Source organism: Haplochromis burtoni, unplaced genomic scaffold, assembly GCF_018398535.1.
Source record: "Haplochromis burtoni strain Fernald_Lab_line unplaced genomic scaffold, NCSU_Asbu1 Contig_38, whole genome shotgun sequence".
Lineage (NCBI taxonomy): Eukaryota > Metazoa > Chordata > Actinopteri > Cichliformes > Cichlidae > Haplochromis > Haplochromis burtoni.
Window position 1 is genome coordinate 2,037,494 of NW_024582399.1, and position 24,590 is coordinate 2,062,083.

General features: G+C 41.2%; 1 protein-coding gene across 20 annotated transcripts in view; it reads right to left on the reverse strand.

Moving 5' to 3' along the window:
- Nucleotides 1–24,590, reverse strand: part of LOC102288842 (unc-80 homolog, NALCN channel complex subunit) — a 74,070-nt gene that overhangs the window by 30,378 nt on the left and 19,102 nt on the right. For 8 of the 20 annotated variants that reach the window (XM_014332967.2, XM_014332963.2, XM_014332964.2 and 5 more), the window contains exons 15-36: nucleotides 23,675–23,822; nucleotides 20,487–20,537; nucleotides 19,895–20,112; nucleotides 17,046–17,209; nucleotides 14,557–14,655; nucleotides 14,121–14,329; nucleotides 11,384–11,490; nucleotides 11,097–11,250; nucleotides 8,303–8,475; nucleotides 7,998–8,210; nucleotides 7,779–7,914; nucleotides 6,927–7,060; nucleotides 6,666–6,843; nucleotides 6,346–6,585; nucleotides 5,825–5,922; nucleotides 5,538–5,741; nucleotides 5,328–5,435; nucleotides 4,093–4,231; nucleotides 3,783–3,964; nucleotides 2,655–2,786; nucleotides 2,155–2,187; nucleotides 1,250–1,436 (exon numbers count right to left, since the gene is read on the reverse strand). In XM_014332967.2, the coding sequence (XP_014188453.1) occupies nucleotides 1,250–1,436; nucleotides 2,155–2,187; nucleotides 2,655–2,786; nucleotides 3,783–3,964; nucleotides 4,093–4,231; nucleotides 5,328–5,435; nucleotides 5,538–5,741; nucleotides 5,825–5,922; nucleotides 6,346–6,585; nucleotides 6,666–6,843; nucleotides 6,927–7,060; nucleotides 7,779–7,914; nucleotides 7,998–8,210; nucleotides 8,303–8,475; nucleotides 11,097–11,250; nucleotides 11,384–11,490; nucleotides 14,121–14,329; nucleotides 14,557–14,655; nucleotides 17,046–17,209; nucleotides 19,895–20,112; nucleotides 20,487–20,537; nucleotides 23,675–23,822 (3,307 nt within the window). The remainder of the gene's footprint in view (nucleotides 1–1,249; nucleotides 1,437–2,154; nucleotides 2,188–2,654; nucleotides 2,787–3,782; nucleotides 3,965–4,092; nucleotides 4,232–5,327; nucleotides 5,436–5,537; nucleotides 5,742–5,824; nucleotides 5,923–6,345; nucleotides 6,586–6,665; nucleotides 6,844–6,926; nucleotides 7,061–7,778; nucleotides 7,915–7,997; nucleotides 8,211–8,302; nucleotides 8,476–11,096; nucleotides 11,251–11,383; nucleotides 11,491–14,120; nucleotides 14,330–14,556; nucleotides 14,656–17,045; nucleotides 17,210–19,894; nucleotides 20,113–20,486; nucleotides 20,538–23,674; nucleotides 23,823–24,590) is intronic. The other 12 variants (XM_014332970.2, XM_014332969.2, XM_014332982.2 and 9 more) reach the window with 10 other exon arrangements.

Below are 24,590 nucleotides of genomic sequence, written 5' to 3' on the forward strand. Positions count from 1 at the left end.
ATTTCACTACATATCGTACTGTGTATGACTGTGTACGTGACAAATAAAATTTGAATTTGAATTTTAAATGTTAGTGTGTTATAGCCATATTGTTTTTCTTGGAGTGCTAACTTATCAGCTGCATCCCTAAACTGTATGGGTGCACTATGTCAACTCAGTATTTCACTCATCAAAACTGAAGCACAAACCATCAGGATGGTCTGTAGAAAGCTGGAGTATTACTCAGATAATCCATTAAAAATGCTCTAAAAGGCACTGAAAGCACACAAATCATAAAGAGGTTTAGTCTAATGGCTTGAAGTAGTGGACGAGACCTAGCAGCTGCCATCTACCTATATTGGACACCTGTCAGTTAACCATAGACAGTACAAATCATCAACTCAGCTTCTGGGTCAGAACAATAACACCAGTGCAGAAGTGCCTTAAACCTGCATTCTGTCTGAAGGCCGCCAGTCAGTGATAGCGGTGACGTGGGTTTTGCAGACACATGATCTAGAGGTTGGTCTCCAACCAGAAAATGCTGGGAAAACAATTGCTTAACCTTGAGTCACACAGGCCTACTTACCAGAGAGCAACCCCACTGGCAATCACTGGTTGCTAGGAAAAAATACGCAGTTGCAAACCGAAATACAAAGACTTCCTTGTGATTAATATGGTCGCTAACATATTGCTGCAGAATAACAATCTTTTATAGACTGTGCTTTCTGAGCTGTAGTAAAACTGAAAAGTCCAATGAAACCTGGAATGGAGGCTGTTCGCCTTCAAAGCAAAAGTTGTGCCCTTTAAAACATGTTGGTTGTAGTACTGAGGTACAGCTTTTACTTTGAAGGCAAACTTTATTCATTCGTCATTCGTTGTACTACTGCTCAGCTAGTAGTTAACAAGTACTTGCAGAGAAACATCAAAAACTACAGGCAACTGTGGCAACCAAAGCATTCACAAGGAGGTTTTAGGTGAATTCGATTTCACATTTCTCTGCATTTCTCTGCATTTCTTGAGTAATGTGCACATGACGTCACATTGCCAACCAGTTTTTAAGATGGAGAAAAGGGATAATCAATCCAAAAGGCTAACACAGTTTTTGCACCAGTCTGCAGAAAGCTTTTTAATGCTGTTAACACAAGAGGCTCGACTCTGTTTTGAAATAACTCTCATTTGGTCACTGGAGGAACTTCTGTGCTCGCTATTTTCCACCTCTTGAGGTTTTTCTTGTATAAAACACAAGTGCTCATACGCCTGGCGGCCCCACCTTCCTCCTCTTGCTCGGGTGGAGGGCTGCATGTGGGTTCGTAGCAGGCCTCCTGAGCCACAGGGATGGCTGTGATGATGCTGGCCTCGCGGCCCAGACGCCGCTTCTCCTCCTCCTGCTGCAGGTTCTTGAGGATGTGCTCGGCTCGCTGGTGGGAGCGCGACACCGCCCGCGCAGAGAAGGATTTCTAAAAAGGAGGGGGCGAGGATCAAATAGCACAGAGGTAGAGCAGCGGGTGTAGAAATTGTAGGAGGTTCAGAATCGGGGGCAGGGGGCGGGGGGAATGCACAAATTAGCACTTTAAATCTTTCAGGAATGTGTGTGCACAGCTACAATAGGCTTCTGAGGAGCAACTGGACAACACATTAATACAGTAACTCTCCTCCAGCACACCGATCTCATGCTCTAAAATGCCGTCCTGAGCATTATGAAGCACGCTGCAGTGTAGACGTATAGAATAGGAGCAATTTCAATCACGATAAACAATAAATGTGTTCAGACTGGAAGATGGAGAATTTACTGTATCTTGTGCACAGTAATTGCCTCACAGCATTCGCACAAACAAATCTAAAACAGCCATGATATGAAAAACAAACACAGCAAAGTCATTCTCATCCAATGACCATGCATCAACAGCACGACACACACAACATGTCTGTATGCCCGATGCATGCTGTTATTTTCTCCTTAACAATCAAAGCATGTGCCGGAAGACTCTTTTTAAATATGTGGATTGTGTGTGTCCCTGATCAAGATGCAACTATCCAAGATGACCCATGAAACCGCCCCCCAGCTTCTGGTCCGTGATGAAAAACCTAAAAGGTCGCTTCCCCTTCTGTCTTTAATGGTCTGAGGTAACAAGATGCATCAGCAGCACAAACACCCGGACAGAAATACCAACTTACTATGGCATGGACTGACTGAATTAATGTGGGATACTAAAAACAAAGACAGTCGATTAAATTATAGAACATGTGCTCGCTCATTAAAATCTCATATTTCTATTCATGCTTTATGAAAAAAAATATTTAAAAAAGACAAGAAATTAAAAGGAGGCACCAAGAAATCTGTGTTCACACATTTTTCTTATATTTGCAGATTTCTTGGTGCAGTTTTCCACATTAAACTTGCAGCAATAACAAATGTAATATTCAAAGCAGTAAGAGTGTGCATATCGTCTTTTGTTTTTTGGTGGATTGTGGGGTTAAGTGGGATTAAAAAATAGTTAAATTATAAACTGGCCTATTTTTACAGGGTTCACAAGCTTAGGAAAACTCTCTCACTGAACTCCAGTGGTGTTTAAAAAACCTTCTCTGTCACTTTAATTAAAAAGATAAACTCTAAAAGCTGTTTCTGATAGTAATACAAGTAGATTTGTGCCTTTTAGAATAGGGCTCAAACTTACAGACTGGTCTTCGTTGATTGGATCCTGGACGCTGCCAGTGTTCTGGGGCACCCAGGGAGGGTCAAATATGGGGACACAGGGCATGCCCAGTATTGGAGAAGGGAGAGTGAAGTTAATGCTGGGTGGAGGGATCTGAAAGAGAAGTACACCAAATTTAGTAAACACAGCGAATGCCCTTCTGCGCTCTCTCTTTTGTGGACGCTAAAAATGCAAACAATCTATTCCAATTTGTTCATGTAAATGGAGAGTCCTCGTCACATTAAGGTTAAGTATGGGGTTCCACAGGGTTCTGTGCTAGGACCACTTCTGTTTACATTATACATGCTTCCCTTAGGGAGTATCATTAGAAGGCATAAGATACATTTTCATTGCTATGCAGATGACACCAAACTTCCTATCAATGAATCCAGATAACACATCCATAGTTAGCTAAACTACGAGAATGTCTTAAAGACTTCTAATCCTCTGCTTCTAAAGTTAGCTAAAACGGAGGTTACTGTACTCAGCCCTGAAAATATTAGAAATGTGGTATCTAACCAGATGTTTACTCTGGATGGCTTTACCGTGGCTTTACCTTGAAGTTGTTTATATGGATATGTGGATATGTTCTTCAGTGCACATTTTAAATAAACACACATGACTGCTTTCTTATATTTGCACATCATCTTAACATCCTGTCTCACGGTGATGCTGAAAAACTTGGACTACTGTAATTCATTATAAACAGGATGTTCTAAAAACTCCCTGAAAAGTCTTCAGTATATCTAAAACATTGCAGCAACAGTACTGACAGGGACTAGAATGAGAGAGCACATTTCTCTTATATATACTATAATCTCCGTCTTTCTTTCACATCATGTCTTTTATCCTGTCTTTGTCCCCTCACCCCCAACCAGTCACAGAAGATGGTTGCCTTTCCCTGAGCCTGGCTCGGCTGGAGGTTTTTTCCTGTTTAACCCCTTAGCAGTCCTATTAGTCCCCTAAACCATCCAATGTCCCGTGGGCGGTACGTCCGACTGCTAACAGTTTAAAGGGAGATCTTCTTGGACATTGGTTGATTGGGTGTCTTGAGGCGACTGTTTTAGTGATTTGGTGCTTTATAAATAAAACTGAACTCAGCTGAACTACCTTAAAGATCTGCTGGGCTCCTTCCTCCATGCGAGGCCACACTTGGTAGCGAAAACGCCACAGAGTGTAAAACTTCAGGATGGAGTTAATGCGCTGGCAGGCCTCAGGGTGCTGGAACTCTGCCATCATCATTTCGGTCACTGCATCAGGGACCTTTACGGCGCACAGGAGGAACAAGGCAGCTGGAAGGGGGCAGATAAAAAGGGCAGGAAAGAAAAAGGTGAAACATGGTTGAGGGCAAAAGCGTTCGTGAACGTTGAAGGGCACAGCGACCTAAGAGGGGACCACCACGGCTCAGTGATGAGCTCACCAGCAGCGGCTGCCATATGTTCATCCACACTGAGTAGGAGTTCCCAGGCTGCGGGCTGGATGTCTCCGTACATGTCGTCAGTCAAGATAGGAGCTGCTTTGATCAGCAGTGAAAGAGGAGCTGGTGACAAACTCATCACCTATGAGAAAACAAACATTTAAGATGAAAGTGCAAAGCTGCAAAATGATCTATAATCTCTTTGCTAAGGTAGTAATAAGACACTTTATCTTTGACTTAACATCACCCACAGTGTATACAAACTGAAAAAGGTGCAAGCAGTCCTTTTCAGAGCTACAACACAATTAGAAAACTTTTATTTCCTTTTTTTGGACCCATTTTTTGCTTTCAGAACTGCCTCAGTAGTTCATGCTGGAAGCATTTCTCACAGATTTTGACACATAACATCTGTTAAACCTCTGAAACTGTTAAAACAACAGTTTAGCCTTCATGCTGTTTTTGCCATGTTCTGATCCTACCATCTGAACGTTGCATGAAAAATCAAGACTCACTGGACCTGTCAACATTTTTTCCAGTCTTCTATTGCCCAAATCTTGGTAGCTTTTATGAATTATAGCCTCGGTTTTCCTGTTCTTATTTCACAGGAATGGCACCCGGTGTGGTCTTCTGCTGGTGCTTCTGTATAGCTTGCAGGCAATTTCTGTGCCACTTGTAGTATATTTTACAATTCTGCAAAATGTATTTTGGCAGCAGTTTCCGAAATACTCAGACCAACCACCGTGTCACATTCAAAGTCACTTAAATCACTTTTCACCTCAACTCTGATGCTTTGTTTTAACTTCAGTAGGTTGTCTTCACCACAACTACATAACTAAATGATTTGAATTGCTGCCATATGATTGGCTGATGTGATATTTGCTTTAGAAAGCAGTTGCTTGAATAGATATTACACCTTTGTAAAATCATTAATAGAAATCTCTAGGCCAGACAGGCAGACGTTCCTCTAATGGCCAGACTCCCATGTTAAATAAACAACTTTGCATGATCAACCACACTTGCAGCCTGATACAAAAATTATTGTCAGTCTGAGTAGCTTCTTTCTGCACAACTGTTTTTTCTTTTTAAAATTCATTAATCTCAATGCTGGTTAAAGCTTAAAGCTGGGGTGTGGTCTCCTTTATTGACAGCACGGGCAGCTCTGATTCCAGTCTGAGAACGTGGTGCACATCAGGTAGGATGTGATAATTATCAAAATAACAAGAAAAACAGAAATTCACCTGATTGCGGATGTACTTGAGCATGCCTGTATCCTTCTTCCCTTCTGTGTTGGAGTCAGTGGGTCTTCTCTTCATGGACGGGGTCCTCAGACAAGACTTGTCTGAACACTGATGGGAAATAGTACTTTAGAAAGTGGCGAAGATTTTAAAAAACTAACAAAACACACATATTTAGGTTATTCATCCAGAAAAACAGCCTGTCAATTCCACCTCTTTGTTTTTCTTCACACGTCCTCCGATGTTACCAGAGGAGGCGCTGTCCTCCCTCAGGCTGTCCACCGTCTCCCCGTACACGAGCTTGATGGCACGGACCAGACGGGCGCAGGAGCGGCTGTGGTGTTGGTAGCAGCGTGGGTGGCAGAAGTCTATGTGGGTACAGATGAAACTCTGCTGGTTGCACAGCAGGATCATAATCTGTGCCGAGAGAGAGCAGAGAGGAGGTCAGTATGCGGGAAAGTACACACAGCTTTCCTCCCCGCATGTACCGACAGACTTACGTGAAGCCAGGACATGTTGCGGTGGTAGTTGTCCTCTGTTCCTCCTGAGCTCTGACCTTCTGGCTCGATGCTGGGTTCACTGGTGCTGAAGGGACTGCCTGCAATGTTAAACAAGAACAAACAACCCCATACAGGACGCTGATAATTGTCCACTTATTTCACGATGGAGAACAGTTTCTTTTCCCTGTGCAGAATACTTATAGTGTTTTTTTCACTCTCTAACAGGATCTGGCAAAAACAATACTGCAAAAGTAAACTAATGTTAACATACACTGTAAATAAGTCTTTAACTTAACACATTTTTCCCTATATATTTTACAGAATTTTCCTGTTATTTTAAAGAACATGAAATACCAATGATATGAGAAAAAATAATTGGCAGGTCTGATGTAAAATAACATGAAAAACCTGTAACTGTGTTTTACAGTTTTTATTTTTTACAGTGTACTGTCATTTCCTTTGAATATTACACAATAATAAATGAAATTATGTTCTTTCCAGGAGTTTCAGTTACATCATACCAATGTCAGTAACTGTGTCCCTGCTCTGCGTTTGTGACAGCAGGCCTTCTTCGTTCTCAGACTCAGAGTCCTGCCGAGACAGCTTGGTGCTCTTCAGACTCCCCGCTCTGCGTATCGAAGACAGCGAGCCAACCTTCTTCACACGAAAACTGCGGGCTCCTTTGATCTGAAGCAGGCGCGAGCCTCCGATACGAATCTTCCGCACTGGTGCTGGAGAGCAGGGGAGTGGGGAGAGATTGTCTACAATCAACAATGAGCAGTGAGTAAATACGGAGCGGTAATCAGCTGCGTTAACCAATCTGGATGACACCGAGTCTCACCCTGAGCCTCCTGGGTCTTCTTATCATCGCAGGTGGTGTCAGACTTCAGAGTGTGGCTGCTGCTGTTGAGGGAATCGTGCCCGTCTTCGTCGTCGAGGATGCCCGCAAAGCTGATCTTCCTCTCGTAGCGATGGCGGCCGAGCTCTGGGTCCAGACGCAGGCGGCAGCTGTCCAGATCCTGCAGACAAAATAAGTAGAAATCAAATTCTCATCGCTATTCACATCAGATTTACCTTTTTGGATTTTGATTTCACTACTGACCACAAGCGGTTCGGTGCGCGGTCGTGGTAAGCAGGGGAAGGTCTCTCGCAGGAAAGTGGTGATCTCCAACAACAGCTGGCAAGCGGCCATCTTCAGTGCGAAGGGGCAGCCACATTTTGTAGGATTGACCGTGTCTTTGGAGTCAGAACAGATAAGATAAAATATCTAAATGTGGCTAGAACATCTTTTTTGTTCTGACAACCTAAAAGTTGTAGAAACTAAATTTTAATTTAAGGTTTTTTTTTTCAAAGTACACACAATAAAACGCACAATACTGTGATCTTATTACTTTCTCGCAGCATGTTTTTAAGTGTGACATCAACAGCTTGGCAAGTGCAGACTTTTTATTTTCCAATTTGAGTGGACGTTCATGTGAAATCATCTTCTTCTGATTAATTCAACACCACACAAATGCACAATAAGGTGCACCTGATGATCTAAAGCTGCAAATGGACCATTATGAGGTAAATATTTTTAATGATGATACAAGTTATCATTAAAAAAACCTAATTTATTTAACATCCTATTGTCCAATCCCTTACATAGGGAAACGGATGAAAATGTAGAATTCAAGTCATGAGAAAACAAATGAATGAGAGTAATGGTTTGAGTTTTTATGTGCTTCTTATTTGGAGGACTGCATTGGTTTGCAGGCCTCAGCAATGTGATTTCTGCCATGCAGTAGCTGACACCACTCAGACAAGCTAAAACAGCAGCAAGGCCTTTTTGGGTCACCACGTCTCATGAGACGCTACATCTGTGTTATATCTGCACAGCACGATAGAGACGATCTGGCCGAGTGGAAACCTGTAAATAGAAGAAAAACAAGTAACAGACACTGTTTTGACTCACTGTCATCTAAATAGTCTTCTTCCTCGTCTTCTTTCCTCATCCTGCGTTTGGTCTCTTCATCGTAAATATAACCTAGGATGTTGGCGGGGCTCTCACTGTCCGAGTGGCAGAGTTCGCTGAGCCTCGTGCCAATCGCCTGAGCAGATTTAACACGTTTACAGTTAATGAAGCCTTTTTATAAACTGTAACCATAAACAATCTTCGACACATTTAACTCACGTCTCCCCACTGGCAGAAATGCTTGGCAGCGTTCCACTGGAGCTTCTGGTTTCTTTTATTGCCCACAATAGGCGATCGGCCCCTGGACAGCCCTCTCTTGGTGATGTTTACGTGGTGGCCCTTCATCCATTCGGGCCAGTTGCCACGATTACACCGGTGGACAAATCTGGCACATTCCAGGAAAAGGGAGGCCCTGGCCACAACTGGGGCTTCCTAGAAGAACAGAGAAATAAATAGGTGATAGCCTTTGAAAGCTAACAGCGACATCTTTACTCTTTCATTATTTTCTCCAAAGTGAAACGCACGAGGTCCAGAGCAGCGGCGAGGATGGAGGCATCTGGTATGGTTCCCGGCTCGCAGCAGTTCAGGAGAAACTGGAAGCGTTTCATACCCTGTCGGATGGCGCCCAGATTCACTACATTCTTGTTCTTCATGGCCTCCTGGCTGGCTGCGAGACGCTCCTGGAAACCGTGAGGTCCTGAAGGACAGCGTGAGGACCACAAGGGAAGAGGTATAACAAAAGCCGTTTGAAGAAGAGTTCTTGTTATAGACTCGCTTGTTTGCACAATAAAGGTTAGACATAGAAATTGCATGAAGCAACATCACCATCCAGGACATTTAACAAATAGCACTGAGCTGACAGATGAAGCTGAGTGAGAGATGACACACAGCCATCGGCAGGGGTTACACCTGAATTTTCAATCGTATAAGAATAGTCACAAAAAACAAGATGAATTTAAGGGCCAAAGATATTTTCAGGCACTTTTCTCCGGCATCTTTCTAAAAGGACCTACAAATCTCATTGAAATGTCAGGCGTAACCACAGCCGCACAGAGGAAAGCTGTATGTGGCCCATTGTGTTTAATCACCAACACTCCAGCACTGGAAATACCACCAGACGTCACCACAGAAGAGACGGAGAGAGCACTGACAGCGTCATGCTTGACGTAGCACAGAGACACGCTCCACAGCAGAAAGATGGTTTCATAGACATGAGTTGTTGTGAGACACCGCCCGTCCTCTTTTTTCACCTTTGGGTGAAAACGCAGAGGAGAGGAACCAATGCTGGACAGAACAGGACGTGCACAGTTGGAGAGAAGGGAATGTAGACCTATCGGGATAAATGAAATGCTTTAAATTTCTTATTATTATAGAGCTAAAACTGTCTTTGGAAGTAAGAAGTTTGGTTTCAGCACATATAAATGTCTGGCTTTAGGGTTTTTGTGGCAAAACACAGACAACTTTTCACAGCTTTTGCTCAGACATTGTTCAGAAATATACAGAAATACTCAATGTCATGAGTAGACATATATCCGAATGTAATTATAATATTTATTTTAAGCTAGTTGCTAGCTATATTGTATTTTATTTTACTGAGATACCATTTTTTACAATGTGTTAGAGTATTGTGAAAAAAGTCTTGAGTCATCCCTCGTTTCTTTATGTCTTGCTACGAAAATGGGAAATAAATGAAGTGATTTATTGGAACTTTTAAAGGAAGGACATTCAGAGCTCTTCTCTGGATGTTGGTCGGTCCGGGTTCTGGACCATGATCCAAGACGTTTCACTGTGTGTTTTTCTATTCAGGTATTAGTGTTGCTGCATTGGTAGCGTGCTTGGAATCATTGTCATGCTTAAAAATTGTCCTTTGTCAGGTTTTTAATGAATTTTTTCTTAGTTTTTAGTTATATATTTATCTGCTGTAGATTTTTCATCCATTTGTCCAGTTTCCTCAATTTTTTTAACGACACACTGCACACCATGCTGAGATATGTAATGTTTTCAGCTAATAGCTCTTTGGGAATCACCTTGTTGGTACAAAAATACTATTTTAAGCCTGTCAAACTTTGCTCTGGCATTTTCAAAGATTCAACTTGTTTCCGTTTGTACATGGGACAAATTACATATTTTGGGACAGGCTGTTAGTAACAAAGTGACTAAAGATACAATTTAAAATTGGTTCTTTGCTAAATTGTCTATTATATGTAGACACAACACTGGTTTATCCCTTGAGCTAGGTTTCTTTTTTATACTTGAATGATTCATCACATCTGTGTGGTCAGTGTTAAGTGTCTTAACAAACAAAAACATTCCTGTGAAAATGATCAGGTATAAGGACTGGACTGAAAATGAGTGAAAAGCAGCCAATGTCCAAAGAAACAATTTGAAAGACCTTCAGAGACCCTGGAGACCTATTGCTTTAATAGTCTGGCTACTTGGAAGCAAAATATAAAAGAAATAAAGGATGACTCAAGACGTTTGCATAAAGCTACATATTAGCTGTGTTTAAGGTCATTTTTCCATGCTGTGAAGGAACAAAGAAATCTCTTAGCTGTTGGATAGTCTGATGTTTTTTGTTTATAGCAATTACAAAAATGACTTTCAAAGGGCTATTCAAGCAATCAAAAAGTGTTAATTCACTAGCATGAAAAAGTAGAGGCAGCAAAGGCATCCTGAACTGTAGTCAGTAGTATAGGGGGAAATGAGGCCAGTGATTCATATCATGTAACTCTAGAGAACTTTTGGCTGATCTTTTTGGCATATGCCTTTGACTCATCAACAGTACAAAAGAGAGACACAAGTACCTTCAGGGTGTGAAAAGCAGAGCCGGTGTGAAAACTCTATAAGCCTGCATTCTTTTAAGGGGGCGATCCTTACAGCTACAGAAAGATTAAGTGTCCTATAGAAGCAGCTGTCTGCCTCTGACCTCGGTAAACGTCGCCAAGTTTATCAGTGATAAAATAGTGAGAAAATAAAACATCGAGTCCATTTCCCCTTCCCCTGTTGTTTTATATTAGCTTTAGTTTTGGGGAGGTTTTTTTGGCAGGCCTTCCAGAAAATGATCACTTTGAATTGACACTGATGGGTTGAAAATTCACCCATCTGGATTAAAAGAGCGTAGCAGGCAGCTATCTGGCGAGGCTGACATGGAGAATGGTGGACGGCAGCACTGTCAAAAGACCACGACTTGCGAGGCCAAACAAAACACGACACCACCAGCGACAAACAGAGGCGAGGACAGAAGAAGAGAGGAACAGACAAAGAACGATGGGGGCATGGGGTGGGCGAGGGGGGCACCCCAGGGTGGGGGGGGTCTACCATCTTTCTCTTCTGTGTGGTGAAGCTTGGATGGATTCCTCCTGCCAGACCTCCATTTACCGAGCCGCTTGAAGAAATTCTCCTCCTCGTCCCTGCCGTACTCCGGCCCTACAGCGCCACCTTCAGATAGCTTCACTGCACTAGTGAACTTCACCTAAACACACATAAACACATCCGCGCATATCAGCTGGCAACGTAGACCAAATCAAACCTCTGTTTGCTCAAAAGGACGGCTGATTAGAAAAGCTGCGACACACTATGGTGGCTTTCAGTGGCGGAGAGCTGACCTTTGAACTCTGACGTATGAAGGAGAGTCGATCCACCGAGCTGATATCCAGCAAGTCCTCGACGCCGTCAGTCAGTCCAGAGAGAGAGGAGCGCTTCAACCAGTTCCCTGAAAACATGCAAATAAAAAAAACACTGACATGAACATCATCATGTATGGTAATAAAGAGGTAAATCTATAAATCGGGTAACTACACTGGGATTATGTATGCATGCACACCAATGGGTGGAACAGGGAACGATGCAAGGGCGTTCACTCAATGTTACTGCACAGACACACACATTCAGGGTGTATAAAGATTCACAGAGATTCACAAAGATTCACAGAGTCATTCAAAGAAGTTACAGAAGAAGGACACTGAAACTAAACTGACCTTCCTGCTTGCTTTTAGCTGTGTTTGCAAATGCACTTTTATGATATGTTCAAAGAAAGAGGTGCCATGTGAATATGGTATACAGACAATTTTCATAATAAATAGAAGGGAAGTATAATTACTACGCTACCCTTAACTAAATGAAAACCTACAAACACTTATAAATAGCCAATACTGCACTAGGGAGGAAATTTGCAAATAAAAGCTTAAAACTAAACCAATTTTCTCTGCTAAGCTAAAGTTAGGGTCTGGTTGTGTTTTATATTTTTATTTAATCAGCCAATCACATTTCAGCAATTTAGTGGATTTACCATTTATGTAACTTCAAATGTGGCATGGTTGTTGGTGTCAGATGGGCTCTTCTGAGGTTTTCAGAAACAGCCAATCTGCTGGGATTTACAGAGAATGGTCTGGAATGGTCTCAGCAGTGCATTGGGTGAAATCGTCTTATTGATTCAGAGGTCAGAGGTGAATGTGACCAGACTCCTTCTAGCTGATAGGAAGGCAACAGCAACTTAACTAAAAAAAACTTGTTACAACTACTGTATGCAGATGAGCATCTCAACTGTAGCAGAAGACCACACCTGGTGCCACTCCTGCCAGCTGAGAACAGGAAACTGAAGCTACCATTTACTGGCTCAACAAAATTGGACAATAGAAAATTGGAAAAATGTTTCTTGGTCTGGTGAGTCACAATTTCTGCTGCAACATTTGGACAGCTGGGTCAGAATTTGGTGTAAACAGCATGAAATAATGCCTTGTATGAATGGTTCAGACTGATGACAGTGGTGTAAGCATCTGGGGGGAATTTTATTTGCACACCTTGGCCTCCTTTGTATCAACTGAGCAACATTTAAACACCAAAGTGTTAGGGTTAGTGTTGAACACAGTGTACCCATCTTCTGATGGCATCTTCTAGCAGGATAACACACCATGTCCGAAAGCTCAAATTATCTCAAACATCTCAAACTATAATGATGCGTTGATTTAACCTTTTTTTCATGCTCACATATTGTTATATAAGAATGAATTTCAAATATTACAGACCTCAAACAGTATGAAAAAAATTGTTATGCTCTGTCCTATCTCTGGTAGGTGCAGCTTGAGTTGTGTTGGTATATTGTTTTGGTTAATTTAAGCTAGAAACAGCCTGCTTGATCTTAAGTAGGGGAGACCAGTGAACATCTCATTTCTACCTGTGTAAATAAGTTTAATTGCACATTTAATATATACATATTTTTATATATTTATATCTTAAGATAAGAAAAAGAAGTGCAATTTCAACGGTATGTCTCAGTTTTTCTACGTGATAAACAAATACTGTTGTAGTAAATCAAAGAAAATTGACAGCATGACTTTGTGGGTTTAAATTGTAAGAAATAAAGTGTGAAATTACAGCTCATTGTTCAGACTGTGCTGTAATTAAACAGAATTTCTTTTTTGTTTCATTGTTAAAAATAAAAAAAGAGATTTCTAAAGCAAATAGTAAAAAAAAAACAGGAACTTTCCATCATTTAGTTTTTTAATCTACAAGTTAGTTACTTTGGTATAGCATGAATGAAGTTATTATCAGTAAAAATAAAGCTGTAAAACTTATGACAATACAGTTAAAAGTCCAAAATCTACGCCATCCCTCACGTTTTCCAAAGCCGTCCAATGAGGCTGGATTAAAGTGTTTGCTGAGCTGATTCTGGCCCCTGGGCCTTATGTTGCAAAAATACAAACTTAGTCTATCATCACCCTACACATGATCCCTAGGTTTTAATTTTCTTCATTTAAGGGTGAAGCTCATTTGCTTCCCTAGAGCAACGCGTGCTAAATAAGCATGTACTCTCTTCATTTAAATCAGTTTTTTTTCCACAGCTCTGCAAACATGCTAGGGGGTTGGGATGATCAACACAACACACACATGGTACGGATACAGTATGAAGATGGTTCCACATCGACATACGTAGGACAGAGAGAGTGAGCGGTAGGCGAACAGTCCTGCGGCATGCTATGGCACAAAAAGGAGCACAAAACAGACCAAAGAGATGAAGTGACTTGGCCTTGGGGCAGGCAGTGCCACAATGTTGAACACATAAAACACATTATGTTAGAGGGGATTTCAAAGTAAGAGCAAATGCAATGAGATATGGTTGTTGAAATGTATACCGCTGCTCAATAAAAGGATGATTTGTAAGTCTCCATAAGCACACATAGCCTTAGGCTGCCTAATCTTTTAGAGAAATCCTATTTTCGAGCTAGTGCATATTTTCTAGTGCATTCTCGTCACTTACTAGGAGGCAAAAGCTCACTGTAGTTTTAAGACTTTTATTTTGAACCTACCCAGGGACTTCCTTGGGTAAGAAGAGGCTGCTCTTACCGATAGGCAGCTTCAACTTCTTGCGAAGCGAAATGCGACGGGATCTGGATCGCGAGCGGCGGTCGGTGGTGGTGCCAGAGTGTGCGGTGGTGCACTCTGAGGTGTCTTGTTCCGACTGGCTGCTGGTGTCACTGGCGGCGCTCTGCGACTTGAACATCTTCCTCCAAAAATCCTTCCTGCCCAGCAGAGCACCCGGGATCTGTTCTTCACTAGAAGCAGAGAGAGGAGGAGAGGAAAGGTAAGCACAAGGATAAAACATTTCCCACAAAACACTTTTTACTTCTTTTTTATTTTACAGGATGTTTTGGTATAAACTGAATGTTTATCAGAGGGTTAAGAAGGAGCAACAAGAAGAGCTTTTTCTACTTTGAGCAGAGAAATGGCAGCTGAGCTCGATGGAGATGGTGCTTTATGGAGAGGTGAGGCGGACACTCACTGTTCGGGTGTCTGGGGGGGTCTACTGGAGATGTAGCTGCGACACTCGTCTGCAGTACTGGACACCTGACCCTTCTCCCCGGACACACCCGCCTCTGACCTGCGCGCACACACACACCCCAACACACAGACATAGCGCTCAGGCCACCTGATTCAAGGCTCCATTCTGACCTGTAATTTAGGCATCGCACTACTTTAATCTCCACTGAACTGATGTCTTTTACATATTTTATTTCATATGAACTGTTAAAAAATTAAAGGAACACATTTTATTCAGAGTATAGCATCCAGTCGGTCAAACTTGTAGGATCTGGTCAATTTAGTAGCACGGTGTCACTACTCCTTTAGTGTCAAACTAAATGACCAGACCTGGAACCTATACATGTTGCACAGGTAGTCCAACTCAGTCAGGGGACCACATCAATATGTGCCATTGGCTGAAGGTTTGCTGTGTATCCAGCAGAGTTTAAGAGCATGGAGGAGATTCCACCAGACAGGCAGTTACTCTAGGAGAGCTGAACAGGGCCATAGAAGGCCCTTAACTCAGTAACTGCTCCTGCCATAGCCCTTCAAAATGATCACCAGCAGGCCACTGATGTGAATGTTTCTGACCAAACAATCAGAAAAGACTTCATGAGGGTGGCCTGAAGGCCTAACATCCTCTACTGGCCCTATACTCACTGCCTGGCACAGTGGAGTCCGATTGGCATTTGCCATAGAATACCAGAATTGGCAGGTCCACCACTGTTGCCCTGTGATTTTCACAGATGAGATGATTGAACTCATGTGACAGATACCATTTGTGTTTAGGCTATAAGATTTCGGTAAAACAGATTAGCTTGCTGTATAATTTCTAGGTTTAATTTTCATTTACATCAAATGATGTAGCCTCCTTAAGTTTCTAACACATTACCCAACCAGTCCACATCAATATAAACATCCAGAATAATTTTTCCCTATTTAGATCTGATGAGTTTTCAAGGTGTTCCTTTAATTTTTTTAGCAGTGTATTTTACTTAAACTTCTTCCAACCAGTGCCTTCTAGCCGTACCTTATATATAAAAGACAGACAAGCCTCAAAAATGCATTCTTTCTAATGGCCAGCAGGGGATCAAAAAGAAGTCAGATTGGACACAAGTCTATGAGAAAATAACCCTCCTTCTCTCTTGATCCAAGAACTCAGTAACTACCTTTCTGATGAGTTTATGATGAGGTCTCATTTACTAGCTTGAAGTTTATTGTGTACAGTGGTCCCTCATTATAACGTGGTTCACCTTTCGTGGCCTCGCTGTTTTGTGGATTGTTTTTTTTTTTAACAGCGCATTGTGTTCTGCGTCCTGATTGATTGACAATGGTCTACAGCCAATCTCGTGCAGTGTCTCCTGTACAGTACAGAATGTGTTCAGCTTATCAAATTTACACAAATCTTCGATTGTTAGCAGTGTGAGTCTGAAGTGCTGTACTGTATGTTTGTACGTTTTCTCCCCAACAAACACAACAATGTCGACGAAACGTTTTGTACCGTCAAAGGCAACCGCGGGTGCTTTGGTTTCATTCTATAATACTGGACTTATTTTTCTATGAAGGTTTGAACTTCGAGAGTGTTTAAACAAGAAAGAAAAGTGTGAAAATGTTTGTGCCTGTCTGAGAAAAGCGTATAAAGTATGTAGTGAGGGGTTTTACAGCCTTGAAACATCTATAAGAATTGTAAAAAATAAAGTTGGCTATTTTGCGGATTTCACCTATCGCAGGTTATTTTTAGAATGTAACTCCCGCGATAAACGAGGGACCACTGTATCAGTACGATGGTCATTTAATAAACGGGGTCACAATTAGAGTGAAATAGATGATACAAGAAGACACTATATGTGTCTGGGTTTGTAAACGAGATCCAGCCCTTGGTTTTGAGGTCCAGTTTAAAAAACAAACAAAAAACAAAGACGACAACAGTGAAGCTTCAAAACAAAAATCAGTACGATTGTGGTGGCTGTGTCCATCTTTTATATATAGTCCATGAGTCTAAGTAGAAACGGAGTGGTACAGATACAAAGAGTCAGCTGTCTCTGCAACTGTAAGTCTATGCTTTCTATATGGGCACCGCTTCACAGCCAGCAGTCATGTGACTTTGTAGCCTCAAACGTGGAAATAAAATAAGTCAGAGGTAGTTTATTCTCTTCAGTGCCATGGCATGCGGTGGCGGCTGTCAGATAAAGCAGCAAACACAGCTGAGCTGCCTCCTGGCAGGGCTACCCAGAGCGCTAACAGCCACATTATTTTGGAAATAAGAACATCAAATCAGTCACTCAAGCAAAAAAAAAAAAAAACAGATGCAGACAGGACAAAAAACAAAAAAGTCAAGCAGTGATGAGAAGCAGAGCTCTGTTACCTTTACAAGGTGATGGGCTTTAAATTTGACAGTAATGACTGCAGCAAGACATTTATTTTTCACCGTGAAGTCACATTAAGACCGTTTCTAGCCATTGAGTGTACCTCCTGGGACCGGGCTGTTTGGTCTCCTCCTTCTCATCAGGTTTCTTGGTGGCGGTGACCTTCTCCGCGCTGTCCAGGAGCGCGCTCAGTGCCACCCTGCGGAACACGTTTCCGTGGGCCTCTTTAATGAACTGGACCAGCTGGCGGATGTCACAGTACAGACCCTGGGAAAGGACAGAGAGTGACAAACAAAGTGAGAGCAAAAGAATGTGTGAAAGAGAAAAGAGAGAATCAGCAGCCAGTGTGAACAGTATGTAATTTTGCGCAAATGTGCAGGAGCAGGCTTGTGTTTTTGTCAAGCCACCAGCTCCAGCTTGTGAGTGGGTGGCCTCTGATTTCGTGCCATAACAAAGCCTGCCTCGAAAAGTGTGTCATCCTCCGCCAACGTACACCACTCACGCCAGCCTAAAGGCTCTGCAAGCACCGCAGAGAGGCCGAGGTACTTCAATGCTTTCAGACGCATCCAAATACACTTATCAAGGGTGCATTGGATATTTGATAACAGATTCTGAGTATTGTGGTGATTTTTAGACCTTAATATGGATATAAAAGTGTGAAAGAAATATTGGTTTTAGTTGAATTCAGCACAAATTTAAGCAACTTAAGTATATTCCTTAAGACACTTACTGTGGACCTGATTTTAACTAAGTTAAACACAATCTAAGCTGTCATAAATGTCACTTTATCTGCAATTTCACTTTTAAGACAACTGTATATTGTTTAATTAGGCATTAGGTTTAAAAAGAATTGCACTCCATATGCAGTTTTACTAAAGAGCATCTGAAAATTACATGAATTATATGAAAAAAGTAGTTTATAGATATAATTTGCACGCTAACATTACTTTAATTCAAAACATTTCAGCTCTAGCCTACAGATTAGTGTGCTGTGATCATGTTAGTCACTTCCTGCTTTATTATGTTCATCAGTTAGGAGACAAAAAGAGACAGAAGCTTTCTCTTTGCCACCCTTTCTGACTGCCGGCCCTAATCAACCCCAATTAGTTTCAGCTGTGATTTGTGGTCCAGTCATTTCCCTCTACATATATAGTCTCTTGCTCTTTCAGTTTGTCAGATTGTGCTTATCATCTTTTTTTGTATTTAGATTTTTGCTTTTTTGAACCATCATACTTGTGCTATCTGATTCTTTTCCGTATGCGACTCAGTTTGAAGTGCCTGTGTAGCTGATGGATGCTAAACAAATCAGCTCATCTTGACTTGACCTTGGCCTGAAAGAAGATATATAGCTATTATGAAACACTCTTAAGGGGAACAGCAGATATCGTGTCAGACATAAAAAGGGGAAAAAAACTGTCACACAGAAACTCTGTGTTTTTAAACTCTGCTGATGCATAAAACCTCTGTACAAAAGACAGAAAATGGTGCGGAAAAACTAAACTGCATGTTTAATATAGTCTGGTGCGAGCTCCCTTCAAAATTTTCTAAAAAAGAAAAGTAAAACATGTGCAAACATACATGGAAATACAAAACATAAGGCAAAAACTGAGTTTTTACAATTCTAATAAGCTTGAAAGTCAATATTTGGTGTGACCATCTTTATTCTCAGCACAGTCTGAACTCTCTTTCTTGTCATTTCTTTAAGTCGTCTTCAGGAATAGTTCTCCAGGCTTCTTGAAGGACTTTCAAAGCTCTTCTTTGGATATTTCTGCCTTTTGTTCTGTTCTCTGTCAAGGTAATCTGATCAAAATCTGGTGGTACTTTTCTGTGTTCATAATTCATCAATTTTGACAAGTTCTCCAACACCACTGACTGAAATGCAGCTCAAACCTTAACAGAATCTCCATTTCTCATGAGGCTTCAGTGAACAGTAGCTGATTAGCTGAAGGTCCAGGTGCATCTCTCCGGCACTGTGTCAGGTGACCTTCAGATCCTGTTTAACTGCTGTAGATAGTTTTGTAGGCCTGATATTTCTTCTTTTGTCCTTCGTTTGTCCAGTTCCCTCAAATTTTGTAAGGAAACACTGCACACCATCCTGAGAAGTTTTCAGCTGGTAGCTCTTTGTAAATCACTTTGTTGGTACACAAATACTGTTACAGGCATACAATAGTATTTTATGCCTGTTGAACTGTGATCTCTTTTGCATTTTTCATAGGTTCTACTAAAGCAATGGGAACAAATGATGCATTTTTGTGAGAGGGTGCTAGTAAAAAAGTGCCTACAGATATAATTTAATATTGGTTCTTTGCTAAGTTTTCTGTCAAGAACTGGACTGAAAATGAGTGAAAAAGACAACACGTTCTCATCCATGTGACAAATCTTCAGTATGTTATGCGTTCGGAAACATGAGAACCGTTTGGAAGGAATCTACACATGTACATTTATTTTACTTTCTCATCATTAATTGCTTTGGAAAAAACAATCTAATATGATTAAGATTGTGGTTAAAGTTAGGGATAAGGTTATGTTTATGGTTAGGATTAAGGTTAGGGTTAGAGCTGGAATACGCAGCTGGAACATGTATTACTGCTGGGAGCGTCTATTGGATTTCATCCACAATCCGGCGCGTATCATAGGGACGCATCAGTATGTTATGCGTTGGGAAGGAGAATGGTCTGGAAAAAGAAGCCAATGTCTAAAGAAAAAGTTGGAAAGACCTTTCTTGGAAGTAAAATATAAAGAAATGAGGGGTGGCTCTTGATTTTTGCACAGACCTACATCTACAATACATGTTCTAGCAGACCAGAGAGCAGGTTAGATAGCATGTCTGATACAACGAATGAGATCAAGCGTCTTTATCTATAATAAAGCATTAATTTAACTAATGAATCTAATGCGGAGCACCAAAACAGCTGGAAGGCAACCAGGTAGACGATTTCACGCCCCACTCACCAGGTTCTCGGGGCTGTGCAGCTCATGTGTGGTTGAGGCGCAGCGGGTGATGAGGGACTTGAACATGCAGCCCACCACCACGGCCTCCATATTCTGGGCTACAGATTTGTTGTCTCCTGTGGTGAAGTTGTTTCCGAAGCCCGCCTTGTCTGGAAGCAGCAGGGAGGCAGGAGAGACCATGGATGACACAGCAGGTGGTTTAGTCATTGCTGACAGCACTGAGCATACAACAGTGAGCCCGTACAACAAGGAAGGAAGGAGAGGGGGCAAAGGAAAAGGGGGTTAATAAAGCATATGGGGGAGAAGCCAAACTGAAAAGGATTCTGAGTAGGGAGTAAGGAATACATGCAAGTGACTAAGGCCTGCTTTAAAAACATACAGTAGAGGGTTTAGTCTCTTGGTCCAGTTAGATTAATATATGAGCCAGATTAAACCAGAACTTTTAGAGTTGCAGGCGAGTTTGTCACTTTTCGGACAGAGTGAGGGGTGCAGCAATGAAAGCGGTGTCTAGGGAAGGGTCTGATCAGGTCAGTGTAGTCATCTTATTGCTTATATTATCAACTGTTATTGATTATTGATCATGTGTATCTACCGATGTTTCTTTTTTTCGCCCTCCTGGACCTCTCACCTGCACTGCCGTACTCTGCAAGAGAAAAGAGGCGGGGCACAAAGTTGATTGACATCAGGCCAGCACAGACATGTAAGGCGGTGTCAGAAAGGAAGTGGCACCCCACCTCCACGAGGAGGTGAACCCCCAAGATGCAAACACACACACTTAAAAAATAACACACACCCACACACACACTGAAAACTAAACAAGGTGCCCTGTTCACTTTCAAAATTAAAAAACACTCATCGGTTCAGTAACTTGCCAATTGTCTCTTGTAGAAAAATCTTCAAATTCCAGTGCAAAACTGAATTGGCATGTAGGATGTGTCCTAATGCTCATCGATAAAAGCCACTGATTGAGCAGGAATGTAATGGGCAAAGCTCTGGATTGGCAAGTGTACAGAATGGATGAGCGTGTAAGGAAGGTAGGATTCAGCTCATTGAAGTGGATGAAGAAAAAGGAGGAGGATGGAAGCAGGAGGAGGAGGAGGAGGACAACGAAGGAAAGCGACACGGACGAGCGGAGACAAGTGGAAGGAGGAAGGGGGAAAACACATATATAAACAGAGATAGCGCTGAAATGCAAAGTCGAAGTGCGGGGTGAGACAGTGGTAGGACAATTCAGCTTTGTCGACCACACTAGAGCTTTAAGTATTTACCTCTTTATGTGATATTATTTCATTTATATTGGCCTGTACTGTAGCGTCCACACTAGACCTTTTAATGGGACAGATCTGAGTAAAATAAACCTGACAGACTTTGCTAGAGCATAAATATCTGCGCCGTTATGTTGAAACATTTACCGAACAGTTAGCTTGGAAATCGATTAATCGTTTAAGCCTTTGATTTAAAAAATAAATAAACAAATTCGCTTGTGCATATACTGGTAAGATGAATATCTTGAGTCTTGAGTACTGTAATTCCCTCACACTGTAATTTTGCTGCAGGAATGACACATTTCCATATTAGCCTGTTGACAAGAGGCCAATGGGATTCTTCCATTAACTTTTTGAATTACTTTCGAAAAAAAAGCTCTGTGGGAAATATAGGTTTATGATACTTAATGATTTCATTCAAAAGGATAAAGCTCCATAAAATTTTAATGGTTTTTGATTTTGGTTTCACTGGTTTACAACTACAGTCATCTCAAAGCACATTTAGGGTAAAAATCATATTAGAGAAAACCCAAATAATCAAACAGCCCTCTGTTTGCAGGACTTGGCAACAGCGGGAAGAAAGAAATCCCTTTTAACAGGAAAAGCCCTTCAACAGAATCAGGCTTAGGAAGGGGCTGAATGACTAATAAGGGCGTGAGGATTAATGCTAATGTTGCATGACTTTACGAAATCTCCCCTATATTCTTGTTTCTTTAGCTTGTTGGCAAATACCTAGCCTATGACACACTTATTTATAGTCCTGTGGAAAACTAACTATACCCTTACTGCTACCATAGGAATTAACAGGGTAACAGCCAGGTACTGCTAATCAGATGCACTTGAATAATTGATCATCAGCATCTCTATAAGAGGAGAAGTTGTCTCAGTTTGCTGCTCTGGAGCATCCAGGTGTGTTTTAACACAATGCCCCAATCTTCCCATGAAAGGTTGTCCAAGCAAAAACTGAAGAGCTACAACTCGGATTCTACAGGCCTCAGTTAGCATGTTAAATGTCAAAGTTCATGACAGTACAATTATAAAAAGACTGAATAAGTATGGCTTGTTTGTAAGGGCTGCCTTCTTCTCCCTAAAAAGAACATGGCAGCACAGTTTAGGTTTGCAGAGTTGCACTGGAAAAAACCACAACACTTCTGAAAAAATGTCCTTGGGACAGATGAGACCAAAGTGGAGATGTTTAACCATAATGCACAAAACCAAACACAGCATATCAGCACAAACACCTTATACTGTAGCACATTAATGGAGGGGTGATGTTTGGGCTTGTTTTACAGCCACGGGACCTGGACACATTGCACTTATTGAATTGTCCATAAACTCCTCTGTATACCAAAGTATTCTAGAGTAAAATGTGGGGCCATCTGTCTGAAAGTCTGGATTAAACTAGGTCATGCAATAGGACAATGATCCCAAGCACAGCAGCAACTCTACAACATGACATGTGGTGGGACCTGAAGTGAGGTGTGCACAAATAAATGCCTGCAAACCTCAATTAACTGAAGCTACGTTGAAAAGAAGAGTCGACCAAAATTCCTCCATAGTGATAAGAAAGACTGGTGGGGTCATCCTTAAAACAATTACTTTACATTATTGTGTGTTTATTCTACAATTTATTTTAACAAGCTACTGAATGTTGGGGTGTTTTTAGTTTTCCAAAAATAATGACATACTGTAATTTGTCTTGCGTTCATCTCAGGTTGTATTTACCTAATTAGAAGAACTGCTAAAGACCAGACCATTACTACTTATGTAAAGCTTCTATGTTAACCATAAACAGGTATCTTTCAGGCAGATGACGAAACCATAAGTGTAAAATGCTAACTCATTGTGTGGTGGTAAGACTCATTCCTGCAGCACTCTATTTCGATGACTTTAAGCTTATGTTCAGTTAAAATTCTTAATTTATCCAATACTTTGGTTTAATTTGGTAGTAATCACCACCCAGGATGCTAACATGTTCACACATAAGCTGCTAGCATGCTGATGTTTAGAAGGGTAATGTTAGCATGTTCAGTATCTTCCTGCTAGCATGCAAGAAATATTGTTAATTAGCACATAGCTGATGGAAATGTTGATTAGTTGCTAGCAAATTAGCATGCGGACAATGAACTCAGCGGTGAACATGCTAACAAACTTCCTGGAAGTGCAAATGATATATTTTTCTGTTATTGTGAGCATGTTACCATTCAGACTTGTATTTAATTCAAAGCATTGATGTAGCTGTAAACTTGTCAACATTTGTATTTCCCTACATTTTGTGGACTTAACGATTAATCGATTAATTTAAAAAAAAACGCTCAAATTAATTAACAGTATTTTTACCCCTACCACACGATTTTTCAGCAACAATCCAATATATGCAATCAAAGCCAGTGTTGTTCATCCTGTTTCTGCATTTATTACCAGCATTTATGATATTTTTCTTTGTGACTATCTCGTATCTGCATCCCTCTCTCGCACACACACAAACACACACCACAGCACACGCAGCACTTACTGTCAGTGATGGGCTCCATGCAGAAGCCCAGCAGTGCATGCAGGAAGTCGACTATGTTATTGAGGGAGTCTCTGTTGACGTACTCGCGCATAGTCAGGCGAAACTGAAGCTTGTCCAGCTTATACAGGTTGGTGAGGCAGTTCTGGGCCTGAAAGAAAGATTTTTAAAAATTAACTTCAAGAGCAAAGTTTCTGGCTGCTGGACTTTTTTTTTTTTTTAATAAGTCAGCTAGCAATAAAGTGGCTTTCCTTTAAATTTAATTTACCATTGAAAATTTTATTTCCATCTTCAGTAGTTTATGCAGTTCTGAGAAAATGTATCTCCCCCCCTTTCGAGTAAGTACAAAATGCAATTTTTAAATTATGATTTAGTTCATTTAAAGGAAAAGTTCTTTAAACCTGCCTGGCCCTGTGTGAAAAAGTAACTGAACAGCCTGTTTAAGCTCATGCCAAAGCATCTCATTCAAATTAAAGTCCAGACTTTCACTATGTCTCTCCAACACTTTCATTTTGTTTTTGTTTTTTTGGTTGTTTCTATCCATTCAGAGGTGGTGTGTTTTGGATCATTGTTAGTTTGATCCCAGATATGCGGGACTCAAACCTTCCACAAAGTTCAGTTTTTGTGTAAATGTAAATGTGACAAATACGCAAACAAACAAACAAAAAACAAACAAAAATACTTTTAAACAGCACTTTTTGTCTCCACTGTATGAGTGGAGGTGGGTTCCAAAGTGGCTTGCAGATCTTAAACCAAGTTAAAATACCACCCTCTCTGAATTGATTTTTAGATCACTATCAGCTGAGTCATCTGTAGATGTGCACTGGCAGTGAGATTAGTTGAAGAGCCAGTATTTGCAGCTAGGGTTTTGTGGCCTGCCTGAACTAATGCTATGTTTGTTTTTAATGAAAAAACTGAT